Raw genomic sequence first — 27,388 nt, 5'->3', positions numbered from 1 at the left:
GGTGGTCTGTGGTGAGAGAGAGAGAGAGAGAGAGAGAGGGGCGTGAGGGTCGGGGAAAAATATAAAAAGACACGACCCACCCAGGCCGCCTAAACCCTAAACAACAATGATGATCAAAACGGACCTTATGACAAGAATCGCTCCTATAATCAGAATGTCACGTTTACAAAATACAAACATAACAGAAGGTTTAAAATCAGATTTAATGCTATACAGACTCGAGCTACTTAGAGGAAAAATACTTACCAAGAAAAGAGAAAAAATAGAAAGCCATTAAAAGATGGATCAGAAACACCTGGCTTGGTGTCTCTGTGTAATACAGAGATATAAGTCGCTCAGTTTGTTCAGTTTCGATCATTTGGGGAAATAATCATCACTTCCATCTATGGTTTTTTCCAATTGCAAAAACAAAAAACATTCCAAGACTCAAATTTGAAAAACCAAACTGAAAAAGGATTTGAAATTTCAGAAGACAAAGAAACAAAAGGAAGAACAGAGAATGTGGTTTTCGGTGCTTCTCAAGGAGCAATATGTAAACAACAAAATTCAAAATTCAAGAGCAAGTTAGTGAGATCTGATATAAAGAACGAAGATGGATCAGAAACACCTGGCTTGGTGTCTCTGTTAATACAGAGATATAAGTCGCTCAGTTTGTTCAGCTTCGATCATTTGGGGAAATAATCATCACTTCCATCTTTTCTTTATATGGTTTTCTTCCAGAAAATTCAAAATCATTCCAACACAAAAACACGAAATTTGAAAACGCAAACTAAAAAAAGATATGAAATTTCGAACGACAAAGAAACAAAATGAAGAATAAAGAACAATGAGTTGTTGGGATTTGAGAAAGATCAGAGTTCTGGCTTGGAAATTAAAAATAGCGCAAGTTTGAATCAGCTTCGATCATATGGGGAAAGTAGCATCACTTCAATCCCAAATCCCTAAAATTCAACACAAACACAAACTTAAAACGAAGCAATAGTACAAAATCGAAAAATAAAGACGTAAATTTTGTCCGAATCTGCGAGAGAACCAATCATAAGAAGGCCCTCAATGATTCGCAGAAACCGAATAGCTCTGGCGTCGGCTCATACGCAGCGCCCACTCTTTTTCAGAGAGCGATGGTAATCAGTTTAATCGACGCCGAAATCCAATCCCTAACCGCTAACACTATCTATGCGAAAACACAAAGTGAAGAGTGTTGGAAGGGGGCGATTGAATTTATAGGCTCTCATGTTCCACTTGGAAACCCTAATTTCAGTAGGCTTTTTGTTCCCGCGCGCGCACGCCACCCTTTTTTTTGTGTGTGGCCCATGTCCCATAGATAAGGCCCAGAATTTTGTATGGCATTGGGTCCTGACCTCCGTCCTTTGGACCATAGGTCACGGGCCGACATACAGTATATACATATATTTCTGTGGTGGAAATTCGAAAATTAAACTAGGTGATTAAAAAACACAAAGAGAATAAGGGCTCGTTTGATAATGATTTTAGAGGTGCTTCTCTCAAGAATCGCTTAAAATCACAAGCGATTATATAGAAAAAACGTTTCCTTCCGACTAGTGATTCCGGCCATTCTAGAATCACTTTGAAACATGCCCTAAGAAAATTAGGATTAAGCTAGGTAATTGAAGTTGTTATTGGATTAGGCCAAGTGGTGAGGTTTGATGGGAAAATGTGTGTGTGTGTGTTAGGCTAGGTCAAGAGTTCAATCTTTTCATTGTAACAAAAGGACTATTGAAAGAAAGTAGCAAATTAGTTCAAGAATAATACTAGTCTTACCACATTTTTTATACCACAATTTTATACCACATGATGTGGTGGCTGATGTGTACATACCACATCATGTAAAATACTAGTTTCTATTTTTCTAATTTTATTTATTAAAATACACTTAATTCACTTAATTGATATGACATATGATATGGACATGCCACATCATGTGGTATAGAAATGTGGGATAATAATGTGGTAAGTGTAGCATTACTCTTTTCCTTAAACATAGTTGTAACCAAACTAGAGTATGAAGTAGACTAATGAGCAAGGGGGAAATAGGGAGGGAAGAAGTGTGGAAGGAAATGCAGGCAGCTCTGCATTTCTCCCTCTGACACAAACAAGCCTTTCGTTGGGTCAATTATTTGCAAGGATTAAGTCTTCTGTTTTTCAACCGTTTCCTATGGTCTTGTGGATTTTATCGTTGTATAGGATATAAAGCAAGTTCAACACCAATCAATCTATGTAAAGTGGAGGGCTTGGTTCTCTCAAAGCAACTCAGTTTGTGCACGTTGTTTTCCAAAAGATAGGTAAGGCAAAGAGTGGAGATTAGTAAATACTAAGGAACTAATTTCTTGACGAACTTTCTCCCAATAATCATTGTTATTTTCTGGAAACAAGAGTAAAGTTTAGCCCATATTGAAAAACGTGGTCGTGCTAATAATTTAAAAGATTTTGAGTCTCTTCACCTATTATCAATTGGTTTTGAGTTGAATGCTTACATTTTAATATGGTATCGTCAGAGTAGGTTATTTAGGTTTTGTGCCCAATGAAAATATGTATTCCCACATCACCCTATATGATCTCCCTACCCACGGTTTTTTTAGATCGTGAGTTTGAATCCCCTTATTACATCCTTCTAACATAAGTTGGAATTCAGGAGTTGGAATACATAACAACTCGTCCCACATCTTATTTACTTAAGTTTTTAGGAATAGTGTACAAACCAATAAAATTTCTCAGCTATCATGAAGATGCCATCTTTCCCTCTCTTTCCATATTCTTACTTATGCCAACTAATGCAAGAAGACAGAAAGAAGGAAAGAATGATACCATTAGTTTCGTGAGAGAGAAATTGCTACTTTAAAACCAGAATATCTTCTGCCAGAGATCAGATTCTTTTCTTTTGATTTTTGCTTTATATTGTATTTGGATGAATCATTCTTTTCTTTTTTTTATTTCCCTCACTTGGTGAATCTCTCTTCTTATACCTTTCTTTTCGACACATTTCATGACAAAAAAAGCAAAGATTTCTAAGCGCTTGACGAAACCAAAAGCAAGCTGCAACCATCAAGTAGTCAGCCGCATACATCAGAAGTAATGAATTCCTTGGCCTATAAATGCAGAAACATAAGGTGACCAAACCTCAAACTTCTTCATCTCTTTAACACTTCAAGCCTTTGTCTTTTAAAAACAATAGTTTACTCAATATGGCTTCAGGAGCAGCCATCAAACGATCCGAGTCCATAGCTGAGAGCATGCCGGAAGCCCTGAGGCAGAGCCGGTACCATATGAAGAGGTGCTTTGCTAAGTACATTGAGAAAGGAAAAAGGATATTGAAGCTTCCCCATTTGATGAGTGAAATGGAGACAGTCATAGATGACAAGGTTGAAAGAAACCAAGTCTTGGAGGGAGTGCTTGGCTATATATTGTCTTCAACTCAGGTTTCTAATTATACCTTCTTTTCTTTTGGGGTGTAATTAGAGTGTTGAAATTATAAATTATCGGTTTGCTGATATATTGATCTGTTTGCTAATATTTATCCACAGGAAGCTGTTGTTATTCCTCCATTTCTTGTCTTTGCCATAAGACCAAATCCAGGGTATTGGGAATTTGTTAAAGTCAGTTCTGAGGATCTCTCAGTTGAGTCCATCACTGTCAGAGACTACTTGAAATTCAAAGAAACTTTATATGATGAGAAATGGTACATCTATTTTTAATTATTTCAGCTTTTTGTATCTCAATAAAGGTGATAAAGTACATACATAGGTTTTTCTTACCCCAAAAAAATAAAAAAAGAAGAGGAGACAGCCTCAAAACATTTACGAGGCAAGCTATTGAAACTTTGCATCCTGTTGCTCAGGACTGGGTGATGTTAACACTTTCACATTGCAGGTCAAATGATGAAAATACATTGGAGGTGGATTTTAGAGCAATTGACTTCTCAACTCCTCACTTAACTCTATCTTCCTCTATTGGAAATGGACTCAATTTTGTTTCCAAGTTCACCAGTTCAAAGCTAGCTGGGAGATTGGAGAATGCACAGCCCCTTGTGGATTATTTACTTTCACTAAATCATGAAGGAGAAGTATGGGAATGCCAGGAATTTAATTCTGTGAAACATAAAAATTAAAATTTCATTCTAATTACAATGTCTGAAATGTATTTATGTGATTTTGAATTCACAGAGTCTTATTCTAAATGAGAACCTCAACACTGCTTCAAAGCTTCAGACGGCACTGATTGTAACAGAAGTGTACCTCTCAGCGCTTCCCAAAGACATGCCGTACCAAAATTTTGAACTAAGGTGACTCTACTTCTCATCTTCTATCTTTTGGTGGATCATGTAACTTGAAATCTGAGACCAAAGTCATTCATTTACAGGTTCAAGGAGTGGGGCTTTGAGAAGGGGTGGGGAGATACCGCAGAAAGAACTAAGGAGACAATGAAACTACTTTCAGAAGTACTACAAGCTCCAGACCCATTGAACTTGGAAAGGTTTTTCAGCAGACTTCCTACAATATTCAATGTCGTAATATTCTCTCCTCATGGCTACTTTGGCCAAGCAGATGTTCTTGGCTTGCCAGACACCGGTGGGCAGGTATAAATTTAAATACTGTATCAGATAAGCTAAGTCTCTTTGGGTTGGCATTAGTTACTAAGCTGTAAGCTTTTCAATCCTGCTATTAAAAACAGGTAGTTTATATTCTGGATCAAGTGCAAGCTCTAGAAGAGGAACTGCTCCTCAGAATTAAGCAACAAGGGCTTACTGTGAAGCCTCAAATTCTTGTGGTGAGTTTCATATACAACAATGGAAAAATTCCTCATGAAGGCAGTTCGGTATAGTTACTAGTTAGTATTATCTAACTACATTCTTGGCTTGGATAGGTAACAAGACTCATACCTGAAGCAAAGGGAACTAAGTGCAACCAGGAGTTGGAACCGATCAATGGCACCAAGTACTCTAACATTCTTAGGGTGCCATTTAGGACAGAAAAGGGGATCCTACGGCGCTGGGTTTCTCGTTTTGACATCTATCCCTACCTTGAATTGTTTGCACAGGCATGTTTCCCTCAACAATTTAATCCATGCTCTTACAGTGTTCACTAATTGATTTGTTTTTTTTTATTTTTTATAATGTGCTTTCTGTTCTTAATCTCCATCTCTTTCAAATTACTAGGATGCTTCTGCAAAAGTCCTCGACATTTTGGAAGGGAAGCCAGATCTTATTATTGGAAACTATAGTGATGGGAATTTAGTGGCATCTCTCATGGCTAATAAACTAGGGATTACTCAGGTCAGTATTCATTCAGCTTATAGATACACATAACACATTTTCTCCCACTTCATATCTACTAACCTAGCACATCAAAACCAGGCAACTATTGCTCATGCTTTGGAGAAGACCAAATATGAAGATTCAGACATCAAGTGGAAGGAATTAGATCCTAAGTATCACTTCTCATGCCAATTTCTTGCTGACACAATTTCAATGAATGCCACAGATTTTGTCATAGCAAGCACATACCAGGAAATTGCAGGAAGGTTAGAGAAAACAACTATTATACCTATATATGACAGGGCTTACCAAATGAATGCATATATAGTTTATAATGTACTTGGATCTTGTTTGCAGCAAAGACAGACCAGGACAATATGAAAGCCATACTGCATTTACACTGCCAGGGCTCTGTAGAGTAGTTTCAGGCATCAATGTATTTGATCCCAAATTTAACATTGCTGCACCGGGGGCCGATCAGTCTGTCTATTTCCCCTATACAGAGAAGCAGAAACGGCTCACATCATTTCATCCTGCCATCGAAGAACTGCTGTATAGTAAAGAGGATAACAGTGAACATATGTAAGTGCTGGAATAACAAATCATTCTTTTAGACTTCAAATGAAGATCACTAGTAATCTAACATCTATCTAAACCATTTTGAAACAGAGGATTTCTAGCAGACAGGAAGAAACCTATCATCTTCTCAATGGCAAGGCTTGACACTGTCAAAAACATTACTGGTTTGGTTGAGTGGTATGGGAAAAACAAGAGGCTGAGAAATTTGGTTAACCTTGCTGTAGTTGGGGGGTTCTTTGACCCTTCAAAATCAAAAGATAGAGAAGAAATTGCAGAAATAAAAAAGATGCATACACTGATAGAAAAGTACCAGCTTAGGGGCCAGATCAGATGGATAGCTGCACAGACTGATAGGAACCGAAATGGAGAACTCTACCGTTGTATTGCTGACACAAGGGGAGCTTTTGTGCAACCTGCCCTCTATGAAGCTTTTGGTCTTACTGTCATAGAGGCAATGAACTGTGGACTGCCCACCTTTGCAACCAACCAAGGAGGCCCAGCTGAAATCATTGTGGATGGGATCTCCGGTTTCCATATTGATCCCAACAATGGTGATGAAGCAAGCAACAAAATTGCTGATTTCTTCGAGAAGTGCAAGACTGATGCTACATACTGGGACAGGTTTTCGAAAGCAGGTTTGCAGCGAATATACGAATGGTAAGTACACATGAATCCCTATTTGTTTGGTTGAGTTCATTCATATTGACATGTGCAGTATCAGAAAACCAACATCTTCTCCTATGGTTTTTAAAACAAGTTATCTTAATTTTGTAGCTACACTTGGAAGATATATGCAAACAAGGTGTTGAACATGGGGAACACTTATACTTTCTGGAGGGAGTTGAACAAAGAGCAGAAACAAGCTAAGCAAAGATACATCCAGATGTTCTTTAATCTCCAGTATCGGAACTTGGTATGCTATTATGCTCATATAATACAATGCATCTCATATTTATTGTCATTTTATTATGTTCAAGATTTAGACACGTATTTCCATTGGCATTTTTGCAGGTGAAGAATGTGCCTATCCCAAGTGATGAGGCTGAACAACCAGTGCCAAAGCCAACTGCCAAATCACAGTCCATACCAAGGCATGTTAATCTAAACTAAAAGCAAAGTAGTGGAAGACTTTGAACATGATCACATAATATAATTTTGCATATGTTAATATTACCTCCTGGGGCACTAATAACATATATTGTTCATAATTGATGTGCAGCACAAGACGCTCACAGTCTCGATTGCAAAGGTAAAGAGTAAGATCCTTACAATTGTCTTGTTTTCTATCTTTCTTTCCACTAAAGCCACATGACAACTCAAAAAAATTCTACCATATATACTTTCAGGATGTTTGGAGCCTAAATTAAGGTCAAACAAGGGAGCCTGATTGAGATTGCAATTTGAGCTACCCAGCGGCGTTTCCAACAACATTCCATATTATACATTTACAAAGAAGAATAATTGTTGTGTGATCAATAAAAGATGAAGATTTGTTTGTATGTAATACCAAAATTACAGTTTGTGAGGTTTTCAATTTAATATTCGGAAGGGTGGCTCCCTGTAGACCCCCTTATTTGCTTCATGATCCTCTACTCACTACACCCCTCTTGAAAAAACAAAATATCATGGACATTGCTCAATGATGTGTGCCATTTTGCACCCTATTGGATATTGCTTGGCTCATTCTCTAGAGGAAACATTCTCTTTTCTCCAAATCATAATTTGATGTATATGCAAAAATAATCCACAAAAATGTGAGAGAAAAAAATCTCTCCACCCAACATCCAACTCCGAACTGCAAAGACATCACAAATCATCATAACTTTACCAAAGCATAAAAAACGTAAACATAAACAGTCAATGAAACAATTGTCCACTACATGTTATTGGTGTGAAGAGTAAATCATCTTAGTTTGATGTACATAAACATGTTACATACTTGAAATGGTATATATAATTGTTTCATTAATGAGTAAATGGTCTTATCGTTTTGAACCCAAGTTCATTGGTGTGAAGAGAGAGGTGTTACCATCCCAAACCCAACCGAATTATAAATAAAGCAAAATAGAAAACGAGTACGAAAAATGGAAGGCAGAGAAGAGAATGAGGAATCCAACAGATCAAAGGGTGTTGTTTGGTTTGGAGAGAGAGAGCGTGCCTAAGAATAAACATATGATATGACTTGGGAGTGACTGAGTGGTAGGACTAGGTCGAGATTTAGCAAGTAGAAGACCGGTGGTTGCGCGCTTGCGCTCGTGCAAAACAACGAAAAACCAACCAAAACGCAACACACATGAATGAGATCGCATCCTTCCTTCCATTTTCTTCTCCTAACAATCTTGTACACTAAATTACGCAGCAACTACCCCAAAAAACAAAGAAAAATAATAATTAAAAAATCAAAAAATATATCGAAAAAGAAAAAAGGAAGAAAAGAAGGTAAGTGTCAATTTCAGATTAACAAATGAAACAAAGCAGGCATTTTGTTCCTTCCATGACTCGAAATTTGTAGTAAGAGAAAGAAAGTTCCCAAATTTTCAAAAGGGTTCTTTTGCTTTGGCTCAATTGATCTATCACGTTAACAATTTTTCTGTTGTTTTCTGTGTGTGAGTAGTGGGAGTTGTGGCATTGTAGAGGAAGGGGATCGTGGAGATGGATAAATTAGGATCAATGACCAAAGAAGGAGCCTCATCTTCCTCTACCAAAAGGAAGTCCAGAAGACCCAAATGTTCGTACCTTTCTAACTTCCTTTTTGTTTCATTTTTCCTTTCTGGCATAAATGCATGGCTTTTTTTTTTTTTTTTTTAATAAATACAAATGTATTTTGGTTTCTGCTTTTCTTCAATTGCTCTGCTTTCTGTTGTTTACGGTTTTTCTTGAAATTCCATTGTTTTTTTTTTAAAACATTTATTTGGATGCTTCATTGTGGTTGTTACATTTTCTTTCAAGGAAACTTCATATGCTTTATTGGGTAATCCAATTGGTTTATGCAGAAACTCCAGCATTTTCTTGTAGGAACGTAGCCAATATATTTTCTATGTATTTATCAAAACATGGTTGTTGGTCCTTGAATAAGAATTTGATTTTGAGGGCCCCATTGTAACCCCATTTGTTGACAGTTTAGTTTTCTTTTATTTTCTCCTAACATTGGAGTTGGATTGTCAATCTGCAGTCTGAATGGTTCAATTCAATCCTTTTCTAATGGTGTTACAGCATTATTCTAACAAAAGTCATATGCCTGGTGCATTCTGATATATATTCCAGATTCCAAGTTCACACAGCAAGAGCTTTCAGCTTGCAAACCAATTTTAACACCAGGATGGGTAAAGTATATGTGTTGTGCTGAATTTTTCTTGTCAATTATAGGTTTTGCTTCAATTTGGACACTTTACATTTTTCTTGTTTAAATATGTTTTTGTTTTTGTTTTTGTTTTTTTTTCAGGTCATTTCTATATTTGTCACAATCGGCATTGTCTTTATCCCTATTGGCTTTGCTTCCTTATTTGCATCAGAGCGTGTAATATATCTCATTGTCCTTTATGTAGTGCTTATTGTGAAGTTCAATCAATGGCCGCTGTTAAATTTTACCATGAAACTAAAATTTTCTTTCTTTTACATGCAGGTGGTGGAAATTATAGACCACTATGACAAAGATTGTGTTCCTCTTAGATATACGGACGATACGCTTGCATTTATTCAGAGTAGTAAAACTAACAAGACCTGTATTAGGAGACTAACTGTAAGTCCAATCCTCTGCTACTTCTATATATAATAAAGTTCAGGCTTAATTTTTCATAGTCTCTCTCTACTCTCTAGGTTGGGAATATATACTTATGATAATCTACATTTACTGGAGGTTTTTCAGGTTCCAAAACAAATGAAATCTCCCGTTTACATCTACTACCAGCTTGATCATTTCTATCAGAATCATCGCCGGTATGTAAAATTCTTCTTGTCATGTATCATTTCTTTAGAGTATGTGGAGTGGACATGGCTGCTTGATTTAAGAAGTTCATGGAAGAGGCGTAGTTTCTGTTTGATAAACTGGGCCGAAGAGAGAAAAAACGAACAATATCACGAGCTTTAAACTATCGTCAGCGTAAGCTGGGAAGCCTGGGACTTTAAAGCTTTTGAGAAATCTTAGTGTCTAGAGATCCTGCAAGCAATTATTACTTGCAGGATGAAATAGAATTGTCCACCACAGCAATACATCAATGAAAGCTAAACAGTAAAGCACACAATAAACTTTTTAACAACAAGCAGAATCCAGATTCCAAATAAATAAGTGCTTCACTGGTTTCAATATTTGATTGAACCTTTAAATAAGTGCTTCAATGGTTTCCTATTTCAAACAGTCTTACAGATGAAGACTCCTAGATTGAGTTAAGAGGAACAGAGCCTTAGGCTCAAGAAGAGTGATGTTCTGCTGACTTAGGCCAGCTTAGAGAAACCTGCCTCTGTTTCCTATCGGGAAAAAGAGAAATGACAGCTTAGAGAAACCTGCCTACATTTGCTTAGGTGTGGGATTCACGGTTGGAAACAGCTAGAGCTTTGGATGTTGTGATGATGAAATAAGAGAGTTTATTAGTAATGGAATGAAAGATTATTTATGACAGGTGAAAATTGCAGAAAACTGAAAATTATATCTTCTTGATATTGTGATAGCAAATAGCTTTGTTATCAAAAGCATCTGTTTAAAGGGCTATTAGAGGGCCAGAGCACATTGAAATACTCATAGTAAGAAAGGTAAAAGATTGTGGCTGAGAAGAGATAAGATTTAAAGCAGGAGTATTTGGGTACATTAATGGTGACCTATGGAGTTTACGTAATATTCTGAATCTGAATAGAAGTATTTGAGTTAGGACAATGTATGAAACCTTGTTTCTTTTAGCCAGTACAGTGTAGCAAACATCTGAAAAGTGAAAAAATAGTTACCCAGCTTCTTGCTTTATATGGCTTTTCTTCAAGAGAAAATTAAAATTTTGGAAATTGTTTTTCTGTTAGATGAAGTTCACTGAATGCTCTATGCATCCTTCAGGAAGATTTGATTGGAACTTGAAAATGCCACATTACAAATTGCCATCCCCTCTTGTAATTCTGAATTTCTAGACACTGCGACCCTGTTTCTTATTGTGAAATATTGTTTCCAGATATGTTAAAAGTAGAAGTGACAGTCAGTTGCGGAGCAAGTCTGATGAGAATAAAACAAGCACCTGTGCTCCTGAACGCAATTCACCGAATGGTACAATTGTTCCCTGTGGTCTGATTGCATGGAGTTTGTTTAACGACACATACAAGTTTTCAGTGAAAAACAAACAACTGGGGGTCAACAAAAAGCACATCACATGGAAAAGTGACCAGGGGAATAAATTCGGCTCGGATGTCTATCCTAAAAATTTCCAGAGTTGGGGTTTGATTGGAGGAGCAAAACTGAATTCTAGCATACCTGTAAATCTTCGCACCTATCTGTCTTGTTGTGTCTCTACAGTTTACTTCGTTTATTGCTTTAAGTTAATATTGTTCTCTGGTTCTGCATGCAAAAGCTGAGTGAACAAGAAGATCTTATTGTTTGGATGCGGACTGCAGCACTGCCAACGTTCAGAAAACTATATGGGAGGATAGAAGTGGACCTTGAAGCTAATGATGTAGTAATTGTAACAATAGAGAATAATTATAACACCTACAGCTTCGGTGGCAACAAGAAGCTTGTACTTTCAACCGCAAGCTGGATTGGTGGAAAGAATTATCTGCTAGGCGTAGCATACCTTACTGTTGGCGGACTCTGTTTGTTCTTGGCCATAAGCTTCATACTTCTATATTTGATAAAGCCAAGGTATGTGAATTGGTTCACAAGTCTGCAGCACTATGATCAGTTAAAACTTTGGTTCGCTTTTCAAAGGTCAGATTGTACAATAAAAACAATAATTGGGATAAAGCTGTTGTCCTTGAATTATGTAAGTGCTTAAGTATATGGTAAATTACTAAATTTTGTATTTAAAATGGGTGTCGGATGCCAAAAAATTTAGGCAAACTCCGTCCAGATCTATTCCTGATGAGCCTTACAAACTAAATATGCAAGTCTAAACATTAAGTTGGTTGACAAGGTCCTATCATTTTACCACTTCAGGATCACATTGACAGTAAATTTACACTGGTCTTTTTGCTGAAAAGAACCACTTCCTCTAGGCAATCGGTATTTAAAAATTGGAAGTAGAAAGTGAAATATGCTTTAACTAGTTGAGTAGTTGATTTCTGGATAATCGAGCACAATCGGGTGTGCTGTTTCAATGTTGCAAGCTATTAGTGAGATGTGCTTGAAATTTCTTTTGCATTTTTGTGCAGGCCTCTTGGGGATACATCCTACTTGTCTTGGAACAGAAGTGCATCAGGAGGACACATATTTATTAGCTAGGAGTATCCACTAGTACAAGGTTTTTCTGGACAATCTCTTTTGTCATCAGTGATAGGACCAGATCGAGATTTATATCTGTTTCTAAAAACATCCAATCTTTTTTCCTTTTTTCTTTTTTTGGGTTTATTTTGTTGATAATGTTAAAAGCACCCAGGCTTGATCAGTAAGTGTATATATTTCATTACAGTTGTTGATATCAGGAACTTTTCAAGAAGGAATGGCCTTGCATACATTTTGATTTTGGATTTGCGTTTTACTAGGGCAGGTTTCTCTTTTAGCTTTTAATTATGAACTTTTCAAGAGGAATGGTATTGTACATGGAGTGGCACCACAGCGGAAAAGTGGGCCAAACTCTCCCTCTCCCCCATGCCACCAGTGCCCGCTAGATTGGTCAATTTAAAAGTCTCTTAATATGGGCAGAGAGGAATGATAAGAAACTTCAAAATATTAAAGAAAAACAAAAAAAACAAAAAAAAAAAAAAAAACCAAAAAAAAAAAGGAGATTTATTTAGCCTTGTCAAATTGAAATCATTTTTTTAGTATTATCAATTGTTGCAAAATGAAGATTCATGAGGATTGGTGCTGCTCTGTCAAATATATTTTTCGTGAACAAAATTATGCTGTGGATGCCCTGGTTGCTCAGAGTTATGATTTTGGTACTGGTCTCCATGTGTTTTTGGAGGCTCCGACTTTTCTTAGTGCTACATTAGTTGTTGACGTTCAAGGTGTTGCTAGACCTCATCTAGTTTCTGTTTAGTTTCTTTTTGGTTTGGGGCTTTAGGTCCCCTCTGTACCCCAAAAAAAAAAAAACATTTTTTTTTTTCAAATTTGCAATATCCCTCTGTGAGGTTATTTTGGGGGCTTTTTCATTTCAGCAGCTACAGATGGGCATAGGCTGCTGTAAAGAACAAATGGGTGGACTTGCCCCTGTGTCTGAGCTTAAGAATCAGACCCCAAGAGTGCTTCGAAAGGGTTGTGGAGCCTTAGGAAACACCTTGGTCTCCTTCACCAACAAAACCAACAGTTGCTTACAGATAAATATATAAAAAGCTTGTGGCATGGAAACTAAGCATTCATGAGTTTAGCATCAAAGAGAGAGAAGGCTTGGATTTCCTATGAGAAACAGGGGTTCAAAGTAAGGGGAGAAGGAATTTTGAGAGAATTTGTTGAGGGGAGAGAGGAAGATATGAGGAAGGAGAAGTGGGTGGTTTGAATAATTTTCCGGCAACTTGATGAAAGCTTCGTCAGGCTCTGGAATGGCTTGCCATAAGAGAAAATGGGAAGAAATAGAGGAATATGGCTCGAAATTGAAGGGTTCCAGGGATGAAAGGTAATGCTTGCTCCCTCTCTGGATGTGGTTTTTAGATGATAGGTAAGAGATGCCCTCTTTTATAGGCTTTAAAAGCTCCTTCTTCCCAAGGAACCTTAGCTGGTTCTTCCCAAGAAATCCTAGTTGGTTCTCTCCAATTTTGTCAAGTCTTCTCCTCCACTTCTCTTCTCTTCCTTCGATTCAACCTCTTTTTATGAAACCTCTCCTAATCCAAATACACATAGACAAAAAATTTGGGAGCTCTAGAGTCTTCCCACAGCTATCCATGTGGCAAACTCCTATATTTGGTTACCATTTTTCCTTCTTTCCTCCATTATTTCATGGCAAGAGATGGTATGAGAAAGAAGTGGGTAATGGTGTTGGTCTGAATGGTGTTTTGCTCAAGTATCCCTGCGCACGCAAATATCCTTTGATTTTTCGAATGGTCTGTCTTGGGTTTGTCTTTGGCCATGTGCTGGAGACTCCCAGCAGCCTGCACATGCAAGTACCCTTAGTTTTTCTATCGTGTTAAAGTCTCTAGCCATATGCTGGAGACTTTCATATATTTTCTAAGTCACTTGGGCCATTCCCTAGGGTGATGGGCTAGTTTACTAAGGGGATGGGCCAACTTTTAAAGTGATGGACTATTTTACTATTGTGATGGGCCAACTTTCTAAGGTAATGGACTACATTTTACTCTCTTTCATGCTTACCCACATATTTGGGCTCAAGAAATGAGCTCGAGTTTTGGGACTCAAGCAAAACTTCCACTTCTGGCTCATCAATGACCGTGAATCTCGTAACCATCCATACCACAACCTGCTCAACAAGCTCCAGGCATTTGCGTGGCTTAAGCCTACTTAAGCTTGTAGTATGGCTAGGTGTAAAATCAAGAGTTTTCCGCTTGGCATGGCATGTCAATTAGCATGCTCGTGCTCGAATTTCATCATATTGTAAAGGGCTATGGTAAAGTCAAAACAGCGCTTTGCGGGATAATTAGCATGGGTTCATAGAGCCAATACTTTTTATAGGCTCGCTACAACTCTTAACGTGATAGGTTACATATTTGCTTGGTGTGGCACATGGATCGTGACTCGTGCAAGCATGTTTGACGAACTTTCGTGTGCCCAAATTGGGTTTCTTCTCAGTAAAGTATCACATTTAGCCGAGAATATATTTGAGCATAGCCTTTAATTTTTTAGGCCTCAACAGTTATCTTGTATTGTCCCTTCATCAATGAAATTGCTGCAGCTATAAAAAGAAAAAAAAGAGGGAAAAATAGAGCCTTCGCTAAGCAATTTAACTCCCCAAAAACAGAGAAGGAAAAACTTGAGTGGCCATTGGAATAGAAAAATGTGACAATATAGTTGTAGTTATCCACAAGCTGGTATTGTTGGCTCCATTGCTATGGAAATGTCCCTATCACACATTTCAGAAGTAATGTGCACAACTCCTTCATCCTGCATGTTCAGATCAGATGTAATAAATTATATATACCAAAAAAAAATATTTTATTTTATTTTATGCGATTTTATTTATTTATTTATTAGCACATGATATGATGATTTAATACCTTTGCAATATTTCTGAAGTATGTTGTTGTATAATTTCCGGTAGGGAAGAATACTTCAAAAAGATCTGCTAAAACCAGTTGTGGCTGGGAGACTGCTCCATTATACCAGTCTTCACATGAAAAATGCACAAAAGGAGAGAGAGAGAGAGAGAGAGAGAGAGATGCCAATTACGCACAATTTTCCAGTACAAAATAATAACCAAGTAAAATGTAAAGCAACTGTATTTTGATTGCCTAAGACTAAATTTTAATTCTATTTCAATTCATTAAAAAAAAAAAACAACATTAGCGAAAGAGGTCTAGTCCAGTGGAAATGGGTTTTGACTTGCATATCAGTGGTCTCAGGTTCGAACCCACCTTAGCAATGTGTGTGTGAGAAACCCCCCATTCTTTTGTAGTTTAGACTATCGCTTGTATTAAAAAAAAGTAAAAACAAAGGAAAAAGAAAATGTAGTGAGATGCAACACTTACCAAGAGCAGTTGAGTTTTGAATTCTTTTATCGTATCTCCACAAGCTTTGGTTAGAGAGAAAAACAAAACAAGAATGATCTTCCACATTTATATTTTGGAGAAACGTTGATGAATTGTAATTAACTGCATCTGAAGTGTATGTTTCGTCAATCACCACATCCACGGTCTATATGAACAAAGAAAATTAACATTAATCTCGTAATCAAGCTACATAATTTATTTATATGCATATATATGTGTTTCAACTCACACATAGGATGGCATGCAGTTGATCCAAATCGTCCGGACTAGAGATGTTGTAGGAAATCTTGTTGATAGAATCATCCACATTCTCACCACCTGCGTCTTCCACATACTGCAAGTTCCAAGTTTAAAGAGCAAATGTCGGTTAAAATTAAACTTCTAGTTAAGAAATTAAAAATAGGTTTAATTGCATTTTACTACTCCAAAAGCTAAATTTAGGTCATATCAAGCCTCCGTCTAACAATCTGTGAAAATTGAGTATCGGATTGTTAGATAGAGGAGGGTTAATATTGTGCCAAATTCATACGTCGGGTCTGACATTATAATTTTTTAAAATTAAGATCTAAATGCGCCAAAGTTGGTAAACTTAGGAAGGGTAAAATGCAAATAACCCTAACAAAATTTAGCCAATTAAAAAGTTCCTTTAAGGGCTTCCTACATATTCACAAAAATGATAATTGACAGGAAAATTACAGAAATTACTGATATCTTGTGCTTACCTTCAACTTGTATGTTTCCTTTGTAAAAGACCATATACCCTGAAAAAGGAAATCCAATTAACTAGTAAGTCATATATATGAAGTAATTATTGTGGATTTACTGGTGAATTATTATTATTTTGGACCAATTGAGTGAATTTACCACAGCTTGACTGTCTCATAAACACAATTACCCTTCTCATTTAAAATTTAATTATTATGCAATTATGAAAATTCCCTATTTGATGTAATAACCCTCTCGTGCTAAAGTTTTTTTGACCAACATTTTCGTACTGCATCCATGCAACTGTTGGTTTGAATGAAGTCCTGCCTTTCGTAAGGTTGGTCAAACATTGATAACTCTGTGTAACCTGCATAATAAAATATGAATATTAGTGCAACAAACGTTTCATACTTGCTCTGTTTTCAATATTTTATTTAATTTTTCTTAGTTGTCTCATACTTACTGCATCATATACTTGATTTGCTCTGCTCTCAACGTTTGCGAACACTCCCAAGAACTTGATCCACTCTGCTCTCTATCAAAATATAGGAATGAATCAGATTTAGTATTTAACCTTGTGTTTTTTTCTTGGCCAAAATGAAGCATAAAAATCAAAGTGGGTAGCTAGTGATTACCATATATTAACAAACAAATTATTCAAACTCTAGACGGTTCAGATCATTGAAATACAATGTGTGATGGGCTCTACAAGGGTATCCCTCAATTAAGTGTTTGACAGATCTCTCAACTAAAGCTCTCTCTATATATACACAAGGAGGAATTTTGAACTTATAGACTAATATATAGCTAGGGATTGCTAATAAGAATAACTTCACCTTTTCAGGAAAAATTGTGTACATCATTTGGTTACCTGCAAAGGGTTATCCTCTCCATAAGGAACAAAAGAGGCAAAATTGCAAGCTTGTGGTTGGTCAGTGTAGGTAATAAAATGTGCTGCAAAATTTGCTAGTTGTTGTGGCTGACTTTTGTCAATCACCTCAATTTCTCCAGCTTCATACAATTTCATCAGACATTGAGAAGCCACGGAGTCTGATGTAATGCCCTTCAAGCTCCCAAGTAATCCCAGGAGCTGCATATATAACAAAATACAGCAAAAAAGAAAATTGACATAAAATCCTTATATATGTGAAGATGGTGCCATGATCACATACTTAAGATATACTCAAAACACAATTAAAGTTAGAAAATTAAGGAGAAGGAAAGACAGATTCATACTAAATTATGAGAATTACAAGTTATGGAGCATGGCGATCCTCACCTCGAAAAAGGAAACTGCAATTTTACAATAATTTTTTAGAAATAAACACAAAAGATCATAAATCAGAAAATAATATATAAAGGGTGTCATGGAGAGTTAGTAACCAATACCTGGAAAATTATAATCGGCATCGATTGAATAGTTTGATAATGGGATAACAAAAGATTTGATCCTTGAGGTGCAATATTTTGCCCTTGCTGCCATCCTTGAATTGTTCTATTGTTTTTTTTACATCCCAAAAACAGTGAGAGAAAAAAAAAGTCATGGAGAGTGGTAACCAGCTTCCTCTACTAGCTAGGTTTATGTAGGAAGAAAAAGTACCTGGATGAGAAGGTAGCTCTTGCCGTCAATGGCATTTTTGATGACTTTGAAAGTCTGTCCATAATATATATGGAAACTAACCGCGTCTTCCACCTTTGCAGTGCTGCTGTTCACTTTGACGGTAGTTGTTGCCGCATTTACACTTCCATGGCGACCATAGCCAAAGAAGAGCCAGACCACAGTGAAGAAGAAGACAAAGCTTTTCACCCAACTGGTGAAACAATAAGAAGAAGATAAACCCATGCCAAATGAAACAAAAACTTGGTGCTCCTCCTAAAAACTAGTTCTCTGTAGCCCTTGCGAGGTGGATATGCTAGCTATCATTCTCTTAGAGCATGATAAACTATCCCTGAAAAAAGTACGACAGTAATTTAGAATCCCATTCCTGATTTTCAAGAATGTCATTTTCTGATTTCATGTGGGACCTACGTGAATGATTTCCATTCCATCTATTGATCATATTCCATCTATTGATCATATTTGAGATTAGTAACAACAAACATTACTTAACTGTAATTTTTTTTTCATTAACGACTGACAGTTATCCACACGTGTAAGAACAACTAAAATAATTAGCGCAATTCACAAGTGTAGAAGGCTATCACTAGCCCTATTAGGAATTGTGAATCAAATTCAGTTGTCTCACATCAGAAAGAGATTGAACATAGTAAAGTAGTAGTTATTCTTAAATTATATCGAGTTGTTTTGAGATAAAACAGAACCCCGGAATAATGGATTTATAGATGTAATCACATTGAGATAAGTTAAGTAGTTAAATTGGCGACAATACGGTAGAATTCAAGGAACTAGGGGAGTGATGATGACATCATCAACTGAAGTGGAGCACACATGATCAGCTGGCCACTCAATTGCCCCCACCACAATTTGGTTGAGAGAGAGTCATGGGATGAGATTCTTAGTTGGAGGTGGTGTCAAATAAATTACTTGAATTGGGTCGTGAGTGTGAGTTGGCAGGATGTGCAGGACCAACTGATAATTGAGACAATAGTTAGTGACCCGTGAACCCATATTGCCTTCCATATTTGTCATCTTCTTTTCATCACTTTGCTGCATGCTCTCTGAACTTCCTAACCTTTTTATCTCTTCTACCATGATTATACATGACATGTGCTCTCTGCACCAATATATATACCACAACCCTCCACTATCTCCAACAGTGAAAATTTTCATGTGCTCTAGCAACCCAACAAAATGTTTAAACTCCCAATGCTTAAATGCCCTATGTTTTGGGTCGATGCTCAAATGTCTTTCAGTGTTCAACAAATTTAACAACCTCATTTCACTGGTAAGTAATGGGGCTGTCGGTGGTCTTCATAGGTTTCAGCTACACTTTTGGATGCTACAACCGAGAGAGAGAGAGAGAGAGAGAGAGAGAGAGAGAGAGAGAGAGAGAGGTTTTATTGCACATTATGGCGGCTCCAACACAACCAGATCAGTTAAACATATGCTTGAGCTGCATTAAAGTAACCCTGACAAAAGAAAAGTAGAAAAAGAATATATAACTCTGTGACCTCTGCGGCCAAAAACAAAAGGGTCACATGTAAGCCCTCAATCCCCACGTTATGATCCCGTGAAGGTGTTAAGAATCCTCGCTGGTCTTCTACTTGCCCTTACAAAATAAAGGCATGCAGGAGCTCCTAGGAGTATATGTGACAGATATGTTATTACCCAGTTTGATATATCACAATATAAAGATATGAGCTCTGTTACTTCTTGTCACGCTTATTACAAGTAAGCCCTTACAAGATAAAGGTAGGAGCTCTTAGGAGTATGACAAATGCTATGTTACCTAATTTGATAAATTGCAATATAAAGATACCTCTCTTGTAACTTAAAGTGATAAATATGTTGTTGACAAGTGGCTTCGAATTAATGATATCATTTGGGAATGCTTTTAAGTGCTTATGACAAAAGCATTTTTATTATAAAAATGTTAGAATTTTCATTAGAAATCCTAGTGCTTTTTCTAGTACTTTGACGACCTAGAAACACTTCTAAATTTTTCTGCCAAATGTTGTCAAAAGCGCTTTTGGGTGTCAATAAGCTCTTTTGGCTCTTCCAGAATCGCTCCTAAATAGGCTTGAAATATAGTTACCACACATGTATACATATGAAAAAACAAATAATAATAAGAAGCAAAGAAATCTCTATTAGTATAAATCAATATCCAATATTACATGACTTTGTGTCAATATATAAAATACAATTAATTGTAAAGATATATTTAAGTAAAGTGTAGCTATGGGTTAGGCTGAATTATCCCCCTCTCCCAAACAAACGAACTATGGTTAGAACCGAAATAAAATGGTGAGTTCAAAGAGCCCACATGGTACAAAGAGCCAAAGAAACAGTGAGGAAAACCCCTATCTTCTTCAGAAGCACACTACAACTATTCCCACCTCTTATGTTCACCAAGCAAACCTTTTCTTCTTTGTTGCTCCACTTAATTAATCCAAGTCCTTTCTTCTTCTTGCTAACATTAGAATTGCCTTTTTCTTCCACAATAGCAGCAGTTGTGGTTGAGGTGAATGCATCCATCAATTTTTCATCTTCCACATGTTGCCCAAAATAAATGATGTGTATCAACAGAAGTGTAACTGCACAAACAAGAGTGCTTGCAACTTTCCTCCATGGCTTTGTGGATTTGCTAACTCCAACAAACTTGTCCATCCCAAAAGCCTTGAAACTCTCAAAGAAAGAGCCTATATTCTCACATTTTGTTTGTGTATCGACTCTCTCTACAAAGAAGTTTTGCCCCAACGCTGGGTTTAGATGGACCTTAACGGTTTGTGAAGGCATTAACTGGTGAAAAAATGTCTCGGCCACCTGACGAGTCGAAACAAACATGCCATGGTTAACTTGAATTTCTTCGATGACTTCGAAACTTGGAGAAGGCGAATAGTCATCCATGGTGCCATCATTGAGGAAGTTATCGTTTGGGTCTTCATTGATGAATCCAAGTGAGAAATCATCGTTCGTCTCGCTATCGTTGAATTCCTTAATCATGCCACTTTGATCCCCAATTTCTCCTGCAACTAGAAACAAATGTACGTAACTAAATAACCTAAGATCTCTACCATCACCTCACTCATCTCATGATAATTGAGCTAAAACTCATTGACCACTAATGTGGAAAAGAAAAATATATAAGACTTAATGCTCTCATATGTACCTTGAACCTCATGCTCTTGCTCTTCCCTTTGAAAACTCGAAATGTTTTCTAATGGAACTACCTTGTTTTCTTCCATGAAACTCTATCGAATATTGAAAAAAAGGAAAACGTATATCAGTATCAAGAATATAACATGCATATGAACAAAAAATTCTACCTCACCTTTTAATGTTGCATCTAAATGTTTGACACCTAAGGTCACCCAGAGATCATGACTTTTCGTAAAATTGCATTTTCAATGAGCTGGTTTTATTTTTTATACAAGCCAAGTATGATGAATTGGAAGTTGATAAGTTAAATTGTAAAGGTACCTTCTCCAGATATTTGTCTGATATTCCTACCCATCTTAGATTCTCAGCTGTATTCTCCATCCTAAAATCATCCTCCAGATCTCCAATCTCGATTGACCTTGTATATGGATTTTCCCATGATTTTTCCACATATCTCATGGAATTCATGTGATCAGTAATCTGATTATAATGAGCATCTCTGTCAACAATAAAGCTAAAGTCATTGGCCGGAGCAGCATAGTTTCCACCCCATGTCTGATCAGCAAGATTACTGGACTGATTGATCATTTCTTGAGAAACATGTGCAACTGAGAGAATTTCCTGCAGTGCATCAGTCTCAGTACTTGTGGGTTCAACTGCAGGATTTGAATATTGCATCGTCTTGAAGTCGTTGAGTCCAACTCGAGGGAAATCCTCCACTTCTAATGGAGGAAGTGAGAGCCTATGCTGCAGCCTTGCACACTCCAATGCTATATCAACCTGCAAACAAGGAAATGTTGTTAAAGGCTATAACCTTTTTAAGGAAATATTCGTTTCCCGGAAAGTCTAGCGTACATACATATTATGTTGTTGGACTCTCAATCTAAATTATTTATTATACATGTACGTTACGATTCTTAGTTAATTAGTAATACCTTAGATGGTGGGTATGGAACATTTCCATGATTGGGAAATGAAGAAAACGAGGATGAGCAATTAAATGCATCTTTAGATAAAAACTGTGTCCATTTTCCATCTCTTTTTCTAGCCATGTCAAGTGAGGATGTATGGACAAAGTTTGGTGAAGAAGAGCATGCGTTCATTTGCATCGGATAACTGGAGCTTTCGAAATCTTCACATCTTCCACCATCAGAATACAGTTCAACGCTTGATGAGTGATCACTGGTAAGTTGGTAATTGGTAGTACTTGTGCTTCCATAATGCTCTCCTATCTTTGGCCCCGTTGCACTCTTCTTAAAAATACGACACAGCGCATATGCGTCCTGCCCATTACATATGTACGTTTCAAAAAGATGAATCAATTAGCAATTTGTAGGAATTATATTTTATAACGAAAATTAATTGAAATGAACCGTGGATATTTTGACAAAGAAAATTAGAAAAGAACCTGAACCTGCAAGCCTTGTGCAGTTTCACACTCTCTCTCGTCAAGGCGATACTCATGCATAACCCAGTCGGTTCGAATCCCATGGGGTGCCCGCCCCCGGTAATAAACTAGGGTTTTTTTCATGCCTACCGCGCGCGTCTGTGAGTTTACTTTGCGGTCCTTTCCGGTGGCCTTCCAATATCCAGCTTTAGTTGCACGATTGGTCCTGGATCCATTAGGGTATTTTCGATCTCGAGGACTGAAGAAATACCACTCCAGATCTTTACTGGGTAATAATGACTTTCCTGTATTAATAATTACAATTTGATTAACCTAGTTACAATGAAAAGAAGGCCGTAGCACTTGCATGAGTAAGTCTAATTGAGATACATATAAAATATTTGGGAAACCACATTTTCTAATCATATTAGCTAATCACACGATACAATTATTTGGAGGTGTGATCTTTCAGCATCACTCATGAAAAAAGTTACAAACAAAATAATAAGGTACCACACCAACCGCGTAAAATAATTTGTTTACCTTTTTTGACTCCATTTATCATCTAAATTATGAATTTAAATCCGATATTGCATGGTTTCACAATATATATTTTAATAATAATGTGAAAGCTTTATAAAATAGTACTAAGGCTGTATGATTGTTCTGACAAAAAAAAAAGACTGCATGATTGTTCTTTTTAGGGTCCTTATTATAAACCAGAATCTCTTTTGGGATTACGTCACTCACAAGTTTAAGCTCCAAAAATGCAGCAAAAGAATTTAAAAGGGTATGAAGGAAGAAGTGCACGGAAAGCATTGCTCGGAACTCATACCTCTCGCAAACACAAAGCAATCCTTTTCTTTTTCCATATGCTAGCCTATACCTTTTTGACTTGTCTCCCATAATGTTGTCTCACTAAGATATATAAAACTTGGTGTTCACAACAGGAACCCTAAAGATGGAGGGACCATATGTCGGTGTCTCAAGCACTTTTTGCCCTATAAATTAGACTTATTAAAAGCCCTACTGGATATTTAATTGTTAAAAAGCTCAGCATATTTGACTAAGAAGTAAAGAAAGTGCTTAATTCGTGGTTAAGTACTTCCCAATAAGAGCATAGTTGAGCAAAAAGAAGGATAAGCGTGCCTAGGTTATTTGTGTGATCATATTTAGGAAAAGGTATTCTTTATAGATGTATCAAATTCATCTTATAAATCATGCTTTGGTCTTGCTTAATAATTCGATTACAGAGTCTTCTTCTTCTTCTTCTTCTTCTTCTTCTTCATGTTCCTAATCCAAATCAATCTAAAAACTGTTGGCGTATGAAATGAGCACCGATCGGATGCAAAACATTCGATTGAAGTAAGGATCAGAGTATTTTAGGAGAAGCAAACAATTTTTAAAGACTCTAATTAAGGTGGTGTGTATTTCTCCTAAATTAATCATTTCTCACATTCCAGAAATCGAGCCTAAAGCATTAATTCAAGTATTCTCAAAAGGACCGGAAAGAAAAAGAATAACAATTGAAAAGAAAAATGGTGGTAAAACAATGTAAAAAAAGGAAAGAAGTGAAGAAGAAGCAGCAGCAGCAGCAGTAGCAGCAAGAGTAGAAGAATGGAATTAAGAAAAAGAAGTACCTGGTAAGTCCCATGGCTCACACTTGTAGAGATCAACTTCAGGGATGACCTCTAATTCGATCTTACGGCCATTAATCTTTCTTTTGAGGTAGTAAGCAACCAGTTCTTCGTCTGTGGGATGAAACCTAAAACCAGGAGGCAATGAAACTGGAGCCATAATATATGGACCTTCTTCTTCTTCTTAATTGTCCTAAAAGGGCACAAATATTATGGCTAGCAAGCTAGGATGACAACGCTCGTCAACAAAACAATCAAGAATTGCACCACAACACCCTGTAAAAACCAATTAACCACAAAACCCTATTAGAATGTTACAATATTAAATAAATACACCATGCATATCTATATACATACGTGATATATCGCACGTATGTACGTACGTGTATGCTTATGCACACACAAACAAACCTTAGCTAGCTAGGAAGAGGAAGAAGATGAAGATCCAAAGCTGGGAATCGAGAGGGAGAAGGAGGAAGGAGTGTGTGGAAGTTGAGAGAGAGAAAGAGAGAGGTGGAATGTTGGGGGGTTGCTTGGGGTTTTGTTAATAAGAGAACAAAAAGGCAATGAAAAAGCAAAATAAAGATGGGGAGGCTGCCACCCCCACCCCACCTGATATTTCCCCAACTTTAACTTTACACATTTGTTTTTCCTCAACCAATCAACATGATCATGATTCTTCCTATCGTTCTTTGGAAGCTGCTTAATCTCTCTCTCTCTCTCTCTCTCTCTCTCTCTCTCTCTCTCTCTCTCTCTCAAATGATCCCATGCTTCGTTCTTGTCCTTTCTTGGAACCTCTGCTCCACGTGGTGGTATCTTATTGGAGGCATTACCGGCCTTTTGTGGAAACAAGTATATTTCTTAACGAGAAATGGCGGAAACGAATTTCGGCGGCGTTCTAACTCGAGAATGTCCTTTTCACATGCTCATCCGCCCGTCCCCACATTCCTTCCTTAGTTTCTTTTTCCTTTTCTAATAGCCGATTAGATGATTAATTAGTATCTTCCTTTTGTCTTTTCTAGTCATTGGTATAAGCTATCCAACTAACAGTTTTTACTTTTTTACTTCTTTTTTTTTTTTATATAACTCAGACCATACCAGGAATTAATCAAGCCATTAAGCTCCTAAAAATAGTAATTTTTGTATGTTACAGGTATACCAGTTGGCTAATGTACCATCCAATATAAATAGGATATGTGGAAATATTTTATTTTTATTTTAAAAAGCAGTGTAGTAAATTGGAGGGTCCAAACCACATGTCCTATGTATATTGGATGACAAGCTAGTGTATCCGGAACATAAAAAAATTTCTCCCTAAAAAGGTAACCAAATATTCAAGTAAGTTCTTAGATTATTTCTCCCTAAAAAGGGCTATCATGTTATATAAGTGTAGCCTTGTAATTGATACGCAGTTTATGCTAAATTTATAAGAATATGAGAAAACTTGGCATCAATGGATTTGATCCCATCACCTATCAATTTGATATCAAAGCCCAATTGTGTATGGTGGTGTTCATGGAGTAGAACTCCACGACTTACAACAAGTGTCGTTTGGGACGGAGATGGATGAAAGTTGATTAATGTGGCAACCCATATGAGATATAACGATATAGAAGAGGATGATTCAATACCTTACATAATGTATCGATCCATGCTCAATATATTTATTTCCACAAAAAGGATTTTGACTGCAAAGTCAAAAGTTACAAGCTCATATTGAATAACGTTTTCAAGAACTTTAAAAAAAATTCCGTCTTTTCAATTCTTTTTTATTCATCAACTACCTCTAGTTTTTTCTCAAACTTAATTTATCTTCATATTCTATACCATGAAAAATGGCTTTAATCTCAACTTTTTCAGTATGAGCCTGTAACTCTTCTTGGTGTATAGAATTGTTTATATCAGTATCTGACTGAGCCTCTTCGGCAAGGGTAATACACGGGAAACAATTCCCTAACCGAAGGCCTCCTGATCCAGCCCATCCATTGAGACCCATATCGGGCATCGTCAAGGGGACTGGCTCAATGTGGGACTGTTGGCGTCACCCGAGAGCTGCCATGTGTCCTTGAACCAGACCGGTAGGATGGCTTGCCGAGAAAATGATAACCCAAGGTGCTCTCCATTTCTCTTTTATAAATAGGGCTCTCGTCCCAATGCATTAGGTAACAGTAATTTGACACTTGTGTCCTGACTTGTCAAAATACTTCCGTACTCTATCTTTAAGTGAACTTAAGTATCGAAGAACCTTTAGTCAATACATACAGTGCCGAGTTCTTCACCTTTACTCTCTCCCTCAATATGATTTATTACAAATTCAAGACACCGTACATGATTTTGAAGAACCGAAGAAAACACTAATTTATATACATAGACTTGCTAATGACAACCATACAGTACTTATAACTGGTGCCACCATATAGTGTAGATTAGATTAACTGTTGGATAAACATCGAATCCCCTCTATGTAAATTAGATTAATTTATATTATCATTTGTATTATAAAAAAAACTTGGATGATTGACATTTAAAATTTGTTCAAACTCCAGCATATTGGCATGAACGGACCAAATATTCCTTAGATGCAAAGGGAAATCCAACAATTAAAAGGGTCCAGGCCAGCTTATGGTTGCTTAGAGATCTATAGGCCCAACCAACCCACACTATGAGAGCTTGAGGATATCATAAGCGAAGACTTGTGAACTTGTGAAGGCACCGAAACGGGAGCGGCTATAACGTAACTGCATTTATGTCTAATCTCAAAGACAGGAAATAAAAGATATGTTTCTTCTAGCCGAGTGGAAAACGACCTTCACTTGCTGATAAGAGGTCTCAGGTTCGAATTTCATTGCATCTTAGTTATGTATGCATGTGATAAATCTCTCTTCCCTTTAGTTTAGACTATAATTTGTACTAAAAACAAGATGACAACAACCAAATTATAAGGATTTAAGCTTTTCATATATGTGCAATTAGGCCAAAACCTCCATTGAAGTATGGACGGAGATATCATTTGGAACTCAAAGATGCTATGCAAATTTGGTATACGTAGCATTACCAAAGGAAGTTTTGGAATGCATGAAAACAGATGAAGCACTTCACTTGCAATGAAGTAATTAATATTAATTAACCTTTTTATTTAGCCGGAAACAAAGTTAAACATTAGAGAGAGATAGACACCAAAAAAGAAAAAAAAACTGCAATATTGAACATTAGATAGAGAGAGAAGAAAAATTACAATA

General features: G+C 36.8%; 4 protein-coding genes and 3 non-coding genes across 13 annotated transcripts; 2 read left to right on the top strand and 5 right to left on the bottom strand.

Annotated features, from left to right (window-relative positions):
- Positions 1–280: 280 nt before the first annotated feature.
- On the bottom strand, positions 281–383 carry LOC148917998 (small nucleolar RNA Z103). The gene has a single exon (XR_016126547.1). It is a non-coding gene; the product is annotated as a small nucleolar RNA Z103 (small nucleolar RNA).
- Positions 384–592: 209 nt separating this feature from the next.
- Positions 593–694, bottom strand: LOC148917997 (small nucleolar RNA Z103). The gene has a single exon (XR_016126546.1). It is a non-coding gene; the product is annotated as a small nucleolar RNA Z103 (small nucleolar RNA).
- A 152-nt stretch (positions 695–846) lies between these two features.
- LOC148917996 (small nucleolar RNA Z103) lies at positions 847–932 on the bottom strand. Its single transcript, XR_016126548.1, has one exon. It is a non-coding gene; the product is annotated as a small nucleolar RNA Z103 (small nucleolar RNA).
- Positions 933–3,122: 2,190 nt separating this feature from the next.
- On the top strand, positions 3,123–7,488 carry LOC103327363 (sucrose synthase 7-like). 2 transcript variants are annotated; one of them, XM_008229672.3, is made up of 15 exons: positions 3,123–3,437; positions 3,543–3,697; positions 3,889–4,081; positions 4,182–4,300; positions 4,378–4,594; positions 4,690–4,785; positions 4,882–5,055; positions 5,174–5,290; positions 5,372–5,538; positions 5,630–5,854; positions 5,942–6,508; positions 6,626–6,764; positions 6,863–6,942; positions 7,071–7,100; positions 7,198–7,488. In XM_008229672.3, exons 1-15 carry the CDS (start codon positions 3,204–3,206, stop codon positions 7,211–7,213), a joined length of 2,529 nt encoding a protein of 842 aa, XP_008227894.1. In that variant the 5' UTR covers positions 3,123–3,203; the 3' UTR covers positions 7,214–7,488. The 2 variants fall into 2 exon arrangements, with proteins under 2 accessions (XP_008227894.1, XP_088906195.1); XM_089050069.1 differs by lacking the exon at positions 7,198–7,488 and having other exon boundaries at positions 7,071–7,104.
- Positions 7,489–8,048: 560 nt separating this feature from the next.
- LOC103327364 (putative ALA-interacting subunit 4) lies at positions 8,049–12,504 on the top strand. 2 transcript variants are annotated; one of them, XM_008229675.3, is made up of 9 exons: positions 8,049–8,290; positions 8,466–8,579; positions 9,116–9,174; positions 9,294–9,368; positions 9,474–9,590; positions 9,717–9,787; positions 11,002–11,299; positions 11,395–11,684; positions 12,194–12,504. In XM_008229675.3, exons 2-9 carry the CDS (start codon positions 8,504–8,506, stop codon positions 12,261–12,263), a joined length of 1,056 nt encoding a protein of 351 aa, XP_008227897.2. In that variant the 5' UTR covers positions 8,049–8,290; positions 8,466–8,503; the 3' UTR covers positions 12,264–12,504. The 2 variants fall into 2 exon arrangements, with proteins under 2 accessions (XP_008227897.2, XP_008227896.2); XM_008229674.3 differs by having other exon boundaries at positions 8,049–8,362.
- A 2,244-nt stretch (positions 12,505–14,748) lies between these two features.
- On the bottom strand, positions 14,749–18,282 carry LOC103327365 (plant/protein). Its single transcript, XM_008229676.2, has 11 exons — positions 17,943–18,282; positions 17,732–17,837; positions 17,622–17,635; positions 17,214–17,432; positions 16,806–16,877; positions 16,623–16,709; positions 16,360–16,398; positions 15,867–15,971; positions 15,617–15,782; positions 15,146–15,255; positions 14,749–15,032 (listed from the first exon to the last, which is right to left on the bottom strand). Exons 1-11 carry the CDS (start codon positions 18,183–18,185, stop codon positions 14,946–14,948), a joined length of 1,248 nt encoding a protein of 415 aa, XP_008227898.2. The 5' UTR covers positions 18,186–18,282; the 3' UTR covers positions 14,749–14,945.
- A 1,810-nt stretch (positions 18,283–20,092) lies between these two features.
- Positions 20,093–24,743, bottom strand: LOC103327366 (NAC domain-containing protein 54). Of its 5 annotated transcripts, none has more exons than XM_016793696.2 (7): positions 24,561–24,743; positions 24,153–24,425; positions 22,540–22,817; positions 22,061–22,408; positions 21,447–21,905; positions 21,136–21,217; positions 20,093–20,998 (listed from the first exon to the last, which is right to left on the bottom strand). In XM_016793696.2, exons 2-7 carry the CDS (start codon positions 24,307–24,309, stop codon positions 20,277–20,279), a joined length of 2,046 nt encoding a protein of 681 aa, XP_016649182.2. In that variant the 5' UTR covers positions 24,310–24,425; positions 24,561–24,743; the 3' UTR covers positions 20,093–20,276. The 5 variants fall into 5 exon arrangements, with proteins under 5 accessions (XP_016649182.2, XP_088906756.1, XP_088906755.1 ...); XM_089050630.1 differs by having other exon boundaries at positions 22,534–22,817; positions 24,507–24,742; XM_089050629.1 differs by having other exon boundaries at positions 22,534–22,817; positions 24,561–24,742.
- Between the last annotated feature and the right edge of the window lie 2,645 nt (positions 24,744–27,388).

This window comes from Prunus mume, linkage group LG4 (genome assembly GCF_029339155.1).
Source record: "Prunus mume cultivar Tortuosa linkage group LG4, ASM2933915v1, whole genome shotgun sequence".
Classification (NCBI taxonomy): Eukaryota; Viridiplantae; Streptophyta; class Magnoliopsida; order Rosales; family Rosaceae; genus Prunus; species Prunus mume.
This window is presented reverse-complemented; position numbering and strand designations above follow the sequence as displayed.